At 52.6% G+C, this 12,791-nt stretch overlaps 1 protein-coding gene across 1 annotated transcript; it reads right to left on the minus strand.

Moving 5' to 3' along the window:
* Window positions 1-6,326: 6,326 nt before the first annotated feature.
* On the minus strand, window positions 6,327-7,244 carry LOC120324770 (olfactory receptor 14J1-like; the record flags this gene model as incomplete). The annotated part of the gene is made up of 1 exon (XM_039388879.1): window positions 6,327-7,244. A coding segment is annotated over exon 1 (918 nt), but the record flags the coding sequence as incomplete, so codon positions are not given.
* Between the last annotated feature and the right edge of the window lie 5,547 nt (window positions 7,245-12,791).

The raw sequence follows: 12,791 nt of genomic DNA on the forward strand, positions 1-12,791 counted from the left end.
CAGCAGCCGGAGTGGCTCTCTGGTGTTCGTCTGCACCACAACTCCGCGCGGGGTGGCAGCGGCCACGACTGGAACTCGCACTGTTCGATCGGTGCAGTGCACGCTGGGCAGCGATGTGCTACCCCTTCCAGCAGGGCGACTGCATGGCCGAAAAGTCTCCTATCAGCGGCGAGGAGGGGTGGCCTTTCTCCTTTTACTGTCTCTGAGGGTGATTTGCTAGGTTTTTCTTTATTTTCTGGCTTGAAGGGTGGTGATTTTTTAGAAGCATGATCTTTTAAAGTTTTAAAGACAGTTTGCCAGAGTTTCAGGATGCTGGCAGCCTGCTTAAGAGACTCAGTGGCTGCATTAAAAAGCACTCTCCCTGCAGAGTCCCAAATGTCTGTACCAAATGCTGACTGAGCATCTACCCCATTTCTTTTACACCAACTATATAATGTGCAGAGCACACATTTCTGATATTTCACACTGTGCTTCTCTAGTATCTCTGTTAGCACTATGCCAACAGATTCCTCCTCCACGGATATCTGTGCTTCCATTATTTATTCCCCAATGGCTCACCTTCTTTCCAGGTGTCTGTAAGTCTTGACTTATTTTTCGGCTCTGAGGTCCACCAACAAATGCTACATTGGGGTTCCGTCGTCACTGCTCTGAGGTCCACAGTCACTGCTCTCAGATCCACAGCAATAAATCCCCTCCCTACTGCTCTAAGGTCTGCGGCAAATCTTCTGCAATAAATCTTCTCTATCACCACTCTAAGGTCTGCAGTGTTATCCAAGGAATTCTCCTTGCAGTAAATCTTCTGCGTAATAAATCGCATCAGGGTTCATCAATTGACCACGGCCAAGAATGCACTCAGAAAGCAGGGAAAGGCACACGGCTACTTTATTGCTCTCAAATGTTTCTTTTATACTCTTTGTATACTATTGTGCTACAACATAATTGGTTAAAAGTCTCAAACATAAAACACTGTAGGTACTTTCATTGGTGACACAGAAGACACTGTACATACTTTCATTGGTGACACTACACACATTTGGATTGGTGACCTTTGGTCTCAGCTGCATTACGTTTGTTCTGTCCAGCATTGCAGTAAATATTTCCTTAGAGTTGTTTACGTTCCTCTGCAACTTCAGAGCTGCAACTGCTCAAATTCAAGGCCTACCATCCAGTCGTTTCCCACAGGGAGGTGTGATGTCATAGGGGAGATGTGATGGCACAGGGACAATGTGATGTCACAGGAGGACAGGACGACACAGGGATTATATGATATCACGGGAGAGGTGCGATATCATATGATGGATGTGACACCATAGGGCAGATGTGATGTCACAGGGGAGCTGTGATGTAGCTCTGCAGAGCCCTGACAGTGCCACTGCAATCCCAAGCTGCATTGCCCGGGTCAACCCTCAGCACAGCCAAGGCCACAACCCTTCCTGAAAGGTGTCCCTTCTGGGCAGGGCCAGGGGGACAAACCCCTCCATCTGTCCCTGCACATGTTGGGTCCAATTCTCATCCCCCACTTAGGGACAAAGTCAGGCTACATTGTGTGTTTAGCTTTGCATTTGCTTCACTCTTTTGTGCTTCCAACACACACACACCCCCCAGTCTGGGCAGAGTCTGGCCCCCCAAAGAACACAAGACCTGACTATTTGTGGCTCCTGCTGCAGGGGCTGGAACTTGGGCCACGATCTGTGCCAAGAGCAGAGAGGTCCCTCCCCACAGAAACTTCTTGGCAATGGAGTTCTTAAGAAAACGGGACAGGTTGTGGGGATCACTTGCAGGGCACAGTCAGGGACGTGTCTTGAGCATCCTCCTGTTTACAGGACCAGCTTTTCCATTCTCTTTTCTCTGTTTTCTCATGCTTGTTCCTCCAGTAACTATTGTGATCCTACCCTTGCTTTGGTTCTTTCCTAGACATCCCAGGACAAGTCTTGCCCAGTCCCCAAATCCCCTTTCTGTCTGCCCATCATTAGTCTCAGACCCCGAGGCCAAATCCCCCATCCTCAGCTAAAGGGTCACCCCGAGAGGTTCTGCCTATGACCTCCTTGCTTAAAGTTTCATACAGATACCTTGGAACTTCCTTGGAATTAATTTGTTACCTTTTGGGCTTAGAATGGCTTCTTCAAAAACATGGTAATTCATGTCCTCAACATGGAAATACTTTGGAGAAGGAGTTTGGGATAGTAGACTCAAAGAATCACAGAATGATTTGTCTTGGAAGGGATACAAAAGCTCATGTGGTCCAAACTCCTGCACATAGACAGCGACATCTTCACTAATTCAGGCTGCTCAAAGATCCTGACCTTGGAAAAATCCAGGGATGGGACATCCTCTTCTCTGGGAACCTGTTGCAGTTCTTGCCAGACCCATTGGCAAATATTTCCTCCTATTATCCAATAGAAAGCTCCCCTATTCCAGTTTAAATCCATTGCCCCATATTTTGCCAACACAGGCCGTGGTAAAACATATGACTGTGACTATCTTAGACTATGAGCACAATGTTTTCATCTGCAAACACCTTGGACAGTGCTCAGGGATGTCCCTACAAAAAGTTTGTCCCCATCTTTCTTAGAAGCCCCTGTGGTGGTGCATCCTCCCCCCATTCTCCTCAGGCCTGGTCAAGGATCTCAGGAGCTCCTGACAAGCCTTGACCAAACCAGCTGAGCAATGAAGAGCCCCTGGACTGGACCAGGAGTGTGGGGAAGTGTCCCTGGACTGGACCAGGTGCTCCTGGATGATAAAGGTGGGAACAATCCAGAGTGGAACAGCTGGGGAACACAGGATAATCAGTCATCCCATGAAAACCTTGGAACATTCCCTGACTGAATCGTAACCCAAATGGAACAGTTTGGATACAATTCCCAAATAGTTTGGAAACTCCAGTCATTCCTGACACCAGGATGGAAATTCAGCAGATAACTAAAGCCAGTCCCCTTGGGAGCCCACAACCAGCGGGGCTGAGGGAGGCCCTGGCAGCTCCCCAGCACCTCCCTCTCAGTGGGACACCTCTGGCAGCCTCTCCCAGCTCGGGAACCCTCCAGTTTGCAACACTCCAAAGACCCTCGCTGATGCCCAGGACAATTCTGATCCCCCTCAACAAACACTCCTCCAGCTGTGACCCTGGTCTGTTGGGAAACACAAAGGGATTTGGGGGAGTGTTTCCCTGACAACAAGGAGAATTTGGGAGAGGGACCTTTCCACCCCCAGCTATTGATGTGTCCACACATCTCTGCCTGGGTGTGGGTGTGAATTGACTGTGGTGGGAATGTTGTTATTGGGAATCTATAATTCAGTCACTGTTAAAATTGTAGCACATGCTATTGAATCACTTTACAACTGTTCAATTGGTGAATGATTAAGCACTACTAATGTCTTTTGCCCCCTTGTCTTTGGATCCAAATCCTTGGTGTCCTGACCCTCTTGCATCCCAAGGCTTTGTGTAAATCATTCCCTTTCATCAAAAAATATATTTTTGGTGACTTCCACTTTAAAATCTTCCTCCTTAGCTAAACTACAACTCTAATTAGTTGTTTATGTCTTGAAGACTTGAAGACAACTAAAGAAAGAAAAATAATTTGGTTTTCAATGTTTTAATGGGTCCCACAGTGTGTTTGGAGTTGCATCAGCTGTCAGTCCAAGATGGGCCATGTCAGAACCGGTGAGGTTGGGGGGTGAGGAGCAAGGTTGATCATCCAGGGTCAGTGTGGATCTCCTGAGGAGACACTCAGCATCAAGATCACTTGGAGAACACCTCTATCACCTCTTCTCTGAACTACAAAATATCCATAATTGAATTAAAACAAAAAAAGTACAAATTTGGAAGACTTGTTTTGAAATTGCCTTGAAGACAGTTAAAGGAAGACAAAGAGATCCTGAGGGATTTCTGCATTTTAATGAGCCCCACGGTGTGTTTGCAGCCCAGCCCATGATCCTGAGGTACTGAGAGAAGGTTGAAGAAGCAGCTGAAGAAGTCAGAAGCCAAACTGCAAGTGCCTTGAAGCATTGCTGGGCCCCACTGAGGGCAGGCACTGCCAAAGCCTCCCCAGGGACTCCTTGGAGCAGCTCCTTGGAGGCCAGGAGTGCAGGCAGACAAAGGCTCTGGGCAGCCCCTGCAGTGCTGAGCAAAGCCTGCCTTGGGTTTGTGGAGCACAAAGGCCAAGGCCTGAGCCCCAGGCCCTGGCCCAGCAGATCCTGTCCCTCCCGGCTGGCTCAGGGCTGTTTGGGGGCACTGGGATGGGAGGGGGAGGAACAACAAAGGGCCAAAACTGGGCAACCCCTGCCAGGCTGCTGAGGGAGGGGCGAGGCAGAACCCCCCAAGGGCAGAACCTGCCAGGAAAGTTGCTTGTGGTGGCCTGAGTGGCAGAGGCAGCTGCCAGAGGCAAGGGGACAAAGGCCTGGGTGCCTTTGGGCCTTGCAGCCCTGCCAGAGCCCTTGGCCATCTCTCCTGCAGGCTGTCCTGCCCTGGCCCTGCTGCTGCGCTGGCCTTGCAGGCTGCACACACCCCTCCTGCTTTCCCACCCCCTCCCAGCAGCATTTCTAGACCCTCCCTGATGGCTCTGCACCAGCTCTGCCTGTTGCCAGGGGCACTTGGCCTTCTTACCTTGGATCCTGAGCCCCTGTGCCACAGGACATCCCTGCCAGAGCCCAGGCCCTTCTCCTGGGGGTCACTGCAGAGCTGAGCAGATCCAGGTCACCTCCCATTCCTCTGCCAACCCCCTGGGCCTGCTCGGGGCCCTCCAGGTCCTTGCCCTGCTCCCAAGGGCTGTGGGGGTGCTTAATGGTCAGGGCTTGGGGTTTAGAGCTCAGGGTGGGGATTAGGCAGAACTTTGGGAGGTTTGTTGTTCTGCTGGCAGTGTCTGGTTCATGATTAGGGGAAGAGCTTTTTGGTCTGGGTCAGGATTAAAGCTTGGCTTTTCATACTGGTAATACAAGATTGGGAATGGGGTGGACATTAGAGGACAAATAAGAGTCTGGAGTTCTGGGTTTGGGCTTTTTCTGGCTTGGAATTAGAGCAGTGGATTCCTTTCCACGGGAGGAGCAGCACTTTTGGGTGGTGTTGGGGCTTGAGGTTACAAAGTGCATAAAGGTCAATCAGAAGTGTTTGCACAGTTAGTGTTTCAGCACCCTCAGCATTCCCTGAACCTGGTTTTTACCTCATCCAAATATTTCCCCTCTGTTGACCAAGCCTCTATTTCCTTCCCCAATTATCTTCTCCCTTTTGTCCCAGTTCCCCCTAACCTCCTCAGAACTTTCATCAGGATGGGCTCAGCTGTGTGATGATGCTGTGCAACCTCATGGAATCAAGGAGCCACTGTGGAACTGCAGAACCTCATGGAATTATGGGGCCATTGTGACTCTGGGGAAACCCTTGGAATCAAGAGGCCACTGGGATGCTCCAGGGCCCCATGGAGCCAAAGGAACCCAGGGACAGTGGGCAACCTCCTGAAATAAAGGGGCCACTGTGACACTGCAGAAACCCATGGAATCAGGAGGCCATTGTGGCACTGCAGGGCCTCTTGGAAACAAAGAAACCCTGGACCACAGTGGAATTTCATGGAATCAAGAGGTCATTGTGACACTGGGGAACCTCATGGAACAAAAGGAATCCAGGGACTTCTTCTCCATACCAGTGTTGGGAAAAGACCTCAGCCCTCAGGAAGTGCCTGGAGGGGAACCCCTTTGCTGCTGGAACTGCTGTTGTGGAGCCCAGCCCTGTCCCAGCAGTGCCCAGGGCCTGTCCCTGCCTGTGCTCACAGGCCTGACCCACAGCAGGACAGTGACTGAGCTGCCAGAGCACTCAAACCTTGGGCATGGACAGGAAAGGAGAGGGTGGGAGTGCAAAGAGAGCAGCTCTGAACAGACCCAGTGCTGGTGCTCCCTGGCAGTGCTGGGACTCTTTTCCCCTCCACATCTGCAAACATGGAAATGCCCTCCAGCTTCAGGGGGGGTCTTGGAGGAAGAATCTGGAAAAAAGAATTTATGTCATTTCTTACACTCAGAGATTGTGATTCCTCATGTACAAACTAAAACAGGGAGGATGTTTGACAAATACCTTGCTGCACAAACTTTTATTTTGTTTTAAATGCACACAAAGCATGATTTCTGATTTGTATATTTTGTGGGTGAAAAAAAAGAGGTAGAGAGTCAATTATATGGGATGAAGAACAAAATTTCAGTGTTAATGACAGGAATAGAGGGAAAAGACAGGGAAGCCCTCCACCCCAAACACTATCAAAAGCTTTAGAAGGCAGGCTGGGCCCCAAATGTGTTACACAATGAGTGTTCTGCAGAAGAAAAGAGGCAGTTTATTGCTTCTTAAAAAAACATCCAGTCATCATTTTCCTTATGGCATCCTTGAGCTCCTGGTTCCTGAGGCTGTAGATGAAGGGGTTCAGTGCTGGAGGCACCACCATGTACAGAACTGACACCACCAGGTCCGTAGATGGGGAGGAGATGGAGGGGGGCTTGAGGTTGGAAAATGCTGTAGTGCTGACAAACAGGGAGAGCACGGCCAGGTGAGGGAGGCAGGTGGAAAAGGCTTTGTGCCGTCCCTGCTGAGAGGGGATCCTCAGCACAGCCCTGAAGATCTGCACATAGGAGAAAACAATGAAAACAAAACAACCAAACACTAAACAGACACTAACCCCAATGAGCCCAATTTCCCTGAGGTAGCCTGAGTGTGAGCAGGAGAGCTTGAGGATGTGTGGGAGTTCACAGAAGAACTGGCCCAGGGCATTGCCCTGGCACAGGGGCAGGGAAAATGTATTGGCTGTGTGCAGCAGAGCAATGAGAAACTCAGTGGCCCAGGCAGCTGCTGCCATGTGGGCACAAGCTCTGCTGCCCAGGAGGGTCCCGTAGTGCAGGGGTTTGCAGATGGCAACGTAGCAGTCGTAACACATGATGGTGAGGAGGGAAAACTCTGTTCCAATGAAGAAGACAAGCAGAAAGGCCTGTGCAGCACATCCGTGGTAGGAAATGGTTCTGATGTCCCAGAGGGAATTGTGCATGGCTTTGGGGACAGTGGTGCAGATGCAGCCCAGGTCTGTGAGGGAGAGGTTGAGCAGGAAGAAGCCCATGGGGGTGTGCAGGTGGTGGTCCCAGGCTACGGCGCTGAGGATGAGGCCGTTGGCCAGGAGGGCAGCCAGGGAGATGGCCAGGAAGAGCCAGAAGTGCAGGAGCTGCAGCTCCCGCCTGTCTGCGAATGCCAGGAGGAGGAACTGGGTGAGGGAGCTGCTGTTGGGCATTTGTTGCCTCAGGGTATGATTTTCTGTTGAGGAGAAAAAAGGCAGAAATGAATTAGGCCAGGCTCAATTAGCAAAACATCTTGCATGTCTCACAGCAATTCAACATTCAGGGCCTCTTTTCAGGAAGATCTCTCTGCATCCCTCTCCCTGAGCTCTGGGTTTTGCTGGCTGAAGGGGGCACTGAGAGCAGGGACCCTGGAATGGGCTCCTGAGGAATCCTTCTTGCTGTGCAGTGAGAGGCAACTTGGAGCACAGGGTGACCTCCAATTAAATGCACTTGTGATGTATCAGAGTGTTTCCAGAACTGCTGGTCACAGTTTGCCCAAGCACAGAACAGAGGGAGGGGATTTGGGGGACTTGATTTTATTCCAGTTCCTCTTGCCAGGAGTGAGTTTGGATGGTTGAAATTTGTGACATTTCTAATGTGATCCAAGGGAAATCTTGTGAGTCCTGAGAGGCAAAGGGGTGGTCTCTTGGTGCAGAGACAAGAGCTGAACATCTTTCCCATTCACAGCTGCCCCTGGCTGGCAGCTTGGAGCTGAAGGCGGATGACCCTTAAGAATTCCCTTAAAAAAGAAACAAGGCACTTCTGGGAGCAGAGGAATCCTGGTTCAAAGAGCACATTGACAGAATCCTTGCCTTTCCTCAGGATGCCTGATTAGGATCTCATCTCTATCCTCCCAGACTGCCACACAGAGAGATCATTGCAGCTCCCAAGTACGGCTGCCCAGAGCATTTCCATGGATTTAGCACTGAGGAGTTTTCTCCATGGGGATCCTGTGCAGCACAGAGATCCTATGGCAGAGCTGTGCCCTTCTGGAGGGCACCTGCAGCCCTGCAGGACACCCAGGCAAACAGCTGAATACCCTGAAGGTGCCTGGAGGGCACTTGGGCACTTGGCTCCCACAGACACATCCCCACAGCAGCACCCAAAGGGTTTCTGTCTGGACAGGAATCTGCCCCCTCCAAACCCCACACTGGCTCAGAAAAGCCACTGGTGAGAACAAGGAGAGCCCAGGCAGCAGGGGATGGCAGGGAAATGCCACAGTGCTGCTGCCAAGGGAGGAGGGACACAGAGAGACAGCTGGAAATCAGGGCCTTGTCCTTGCCTGGGCTCTGGCTGCTGCAGGGCAATGCACAGCCCAGCCCCCGTGGGCCTGAGGGCACAGGCTCTGCTTAGGCTGGGAAAGGAGCCCAGGCAGGAGCTGCTCAGGGAAGGGGTCTGTGCCACAGGGACAGCAGGGAGGGGCCCACATCCCCCTGCCCAGCCCTTGTGGCAGCAGCTCCCTCTCCCTGCCTGCCTGTCTCTGGGTGAGGAGCTGTTCCTGCCAGCAGCCCCTGCCTGTGCCCAGCTCAGCTCCCTGCCAGTGCTGCCAGAGCCATCCCCAGCCCAGTGCCAGGGGCAGCTCTGCCTGGGCAGGGGCTGCAGAGCAGATCCCAGACCCCTGCGGTGGCTGGGAAGGGGGAGGTGTTCTGGGGGGATGTGCTTCCTGAGAAGGGCCCCTGGAAATGGAGGAGGTGGAGCTGAAGCTGTGAGGAGCCCTGAGCCTGCAGCTGAAGGGCCCTGCCCAGCCCTGCCCTGCCCTGAGGGGTCACTCCTTCCCCCCACCCCTTCTCCCTGCAGGGCCGTGGCAGCTCCTTGGCCGGGCTGAGAGCTGCCCCTGGCAGGCAGCAGAGTCCCTGCCCCAGCACACAGAGCCCTGGGGGCAGGACCCTGCTCTGCCCCACAGCCCTGGGCACCCCTGGCTGCACCCCCACCTTCCCACCCCACAGCCAGCCCTGCCACAGGGAACCTTCTGGCCCTGGGCCTCTGAGGGGGCAGCAGCAAGTCCTGCTCTGCAGCAGCTTCTCCTGCTGCACCCCAGCAAATCCAGCAGAGCCATCCTGACAGCTCCTGTCACTGGGGGCATTTGGCAGCTGGGAGAGGCACTTGCAGGAACTCACCTGCACTGCTCTGCAGCCAGAGCCTGACCCTGGCAAAGGGCTGTCAAGGTTCCTGCCCTGAGCAGCTCTGCCCTGTCCTCCCAGCCCAGGATCCCTTGAACCTCCTGCTCCCTTCTCCTCTCTGCCCTTGCTGCCTGCAGCTCCTGCCCTGCTCTGCCATATGGCCACTTCCCCTGCACTGCAGCAACTGAGAGAGTCCTGCTGAAAGATCCTAGAAGCTGTGGGATGTGCCAGCTTTAGAAGATGCCTCCAGGAAGAGAAGCTGAACTTTCCTACAGCCAGAGAATTCTTCCTTCAAATCCTGGGAAGGTTTCTCCTGTAGTGAGAGCTCAGTCACCTCCCAGCCCAGGCTGCCTCTCATCTCTCTGCCTTCTCTCCTGTGCCCTGGGTGCTGCAGGCAGTGCCCTCAGCCCTGCTGGGCTGTGCAGAGGAGCTGCTCACCAGCAGAGCTGGCTCTTTGAAGCTCTTCTTGCTTGCCAGGAGCTCCCTGTGTGCCAGGAGCCCGGCCCAGCTCAGCAGCACAGCAACAGCCCCAGGCAGCCCTTGCTCTGCCCCTCTGGGCTCCCTCCAGCTGTCCCTGGGGCTCCTGGGGAACCTCCTGGCACACAGCTGAGGAAATAATGATGTTCTTTCTCTCAGCTGGGCACAGACACTTCTTTTAGCACTGTCATTTCTCCAAACACACACAAAGTCCAAGAGTCCCCTTTTCATGTCTGATCATTAGACAGGAAACCCAGACAGTGCCCAGGAGGGATCTCCTTCACCTGCACTGAGGGAAGGGACTCAGCTGAGTCAACAGAGGTGTCTCCTTGTGGCTCTGCAGACCTGGGGCCAGAAGGACACTCAGCTCCCTCCACAACCCCCATGGGCTGGGATTCCTCCTGCCCCAGCTCAGTGGGCCCAAAACAGGCCCCTGCAGTGACTCCTTGTCCCAGCGCCCATGGGAATGAAGGAAGACCAAAGCCAGGAGTGACCTGCTGGGACACAAAGCCCTGGTTCCTTCTGAGGGGCCAGAGGTGACCGAGATTCCTGCTGGGAACTGCAGGCTCCAATGGAGCAGTTCCTAGGGACAGGGCAGCAGCTGTGGGATCTTCTTGGAGGTGCTGGGACATTGCTTTGGCCAACTTCAGTGGCAGAAGGTGCCCACATGTAGGACAGGGGAACCTGTCACTGTTTCTTCTGTCCAGGGCAGCCCCTAGAGGTGCTCAGGTGACCAAATGGAGTCAGGTGGCACAGGGAGAGAGGTCTTTCTCCTGTTCTTTATCAGAGGTATTTTCTACATGTCCTCAGAGTACAATGGCCATTGTCTCATGGACATCCCTTCACTGCTGAACCTAATTGTGGGCAGCTGAGCCTGGATTGAACAGCCAAAGAGGGGCCTGTAGTGCCAGGGGAGGTGCCAGGGCTCTGCAGCACAAGTGCAGCAGCTGCCATGGACAGCACAGGGCCTGTGCAGGAAGCCCGTACCCATTCCCAGCAGTTGTGGGACAGGCACCACCCAGGGCTTCTCAGACACATTGGGGGCCTTTGGGGCAGGGAGTGAATCCCAGCCCTGCAGGGACACAAAGGCTGTCCCTTCTCTGCCCAGCCAAGGCTGGGCCAGGCACGAGTCCAAAGCACATCAGCCCAGACTGTCCACACTTGTTCCCTCCCTCTGCTGGCTCTTCTCTCCCCCAGCATTTCAGCAGCATGTGCTGATCTCCTCAGGGATCAGGCCTGGGATTTTCCCCCTGGGCCTGAGTCCCAGCACGTCCACCCCCAGGGCCATTGTCAGCAAAGCCTCTGCACAGCCCAGCTCTCGGGGCTTTCAGAGCAGCTTTCCCCACTGCAAGTCTGTTCTTACTCCGGTGCCCCACTGAGGGGCTGCAGTCAGACAGGCCCCAATGCCCTGCGTGTGGGGCACAGGCAGGAGGAGCTGCAGCCCCAAGTCTCTCTTCATTCCACTTGCAGGCAATAACAGCCCAGGCCTGCTGAGACAGTTCCCAGGTTGCAGGGCTGTGATGGGTTGGGAGAGAAGGCCAAGGAGGCACAGGAGAGAAAGAGCAGGAGAGAGGTGTCCTCAGCGGGAAGGAGCTTCTTGGACCTGTGGAGCTGCTCTAGGGGATGAACAACTTGGGTGAACTTTTGTGGGTGAGGGTGAGAGGAGAGACTGGTTTGGGTGACATTGTGGAGTGCGACAAAGAGCCCATTCCAGTTGGCTTTGATAACCCTGGAATTCACTGGAAAGGTACCAGGACAGGATGCAAAGAGTCCCAGAGGTTTGTGCAGGGTCTTGGTGAAGACACCCCTTGGGACACAGGCCTTTAGAGCACAGCTGCTCTAAAGGTTGGTGGACAACAGGGAGGCTCATCTGCATCTCCTTCTGTCCAAGAGGAACCAAGAGGTTCCCACAGAAACTGACCGTAGCAACGGGAATGTATGGTGGTTGCCATGGTAACTGACGGTAGCAATGGAAATGTATGATGGTTACCATGGTAACTGAATGTAGCAATGGGATTGTGTGATAGTTGCCATGGTAACCTAACATAGCAATGGGAATGTATGAGGGTTGCCATGAAAACCGACCATAGCAATAGAAATATGTCATGGTTGCCATGGTAACTGACAGTGGCAATGAGAATGTATGATGGTTGCCATGGTAAATTACCATAGCAACGGGAATGTATGATGGTTGCCATGGTAACTGACCAAAGCAGTGGGTTGTATTATGGTTGCCACGGTAAATTACCATAGCAACGGGAATGTATGGTGTTTGCCATGGTAACTGACCATAGCAAAGGGAATGTCTGATGGTTGCCATGATAACTGACAATAGCAATGGGAAGTATGATGGTTGCCATGGTAACTGACCGTACCAACGGAAATGTATGATGGTTGCCATGGTAACTGACCGTAGAGACGAGACTGTATGGTTGTTGCCATGGTAAACGACCATAGGAATGAGAATGTTGTAATGGTAACTGACTATAGCAATGGGAATGTATGATGGTTGCCATAGTAACCGACCGTAGAAATGGGAATGTATGGTGGTTGCCATAGTAACCGACCGTAGCAATGGGAATGTATGGTGGTTGCCATGATAACCGACTGTAGCAATACAATGTATAATGTTTGCCATGGTAACTGACTGTAGCAGTGGGAGGTGTGATGCTTGCAATGGTAACTGACAATAGCAATGGAAGTATGAGGGTTGCCATGGAAACCAACCATAGCAAAGAGAATGTATGATGGTTGCCATGGTAACCGACCATAGCTATGGGAATTAATGATGGTTGCCATGGTAACTTACCATAGCAAGGAGACTGTATGATGGTTGCCATGGTAACCGACTGTAGCATTGGAAGCATGATGGTTACCATGGTAACTGACCGTAGCAGTGGGGTATATGATGGCAATGAAAATGTATGATGGTTGCCATGGTAACTGATCATAGCAAAGAGAATGTATGATGGTTGCCACGGTAACTAAGCGTAGCGACGAGAATGTGTGGTGGTTGCCATGGTAACTGACCATATAAATGGGACTGTATGATGGTTGCTATGGTAACCAACCATAACAGTGGGAATGTATGCTGGCTGCCATGGTAACCGACCGTAGTAATAC

This window comes from Pipra filicauda, unplaced genomic scaffold (genome assembly GCF_003945595.2).
Source record: "Pipra filicauda isolate LSUMZ 115617 unplaced genomic scaffold, ASM394559v2 scaffold696_size210578_pilon, whole genome shotgun sequence".
NCBI lineage: Eukaryota > Metazoa > Chordata > Aves > Passeriformes > Pipridae > Pipra > Pipra filicauda.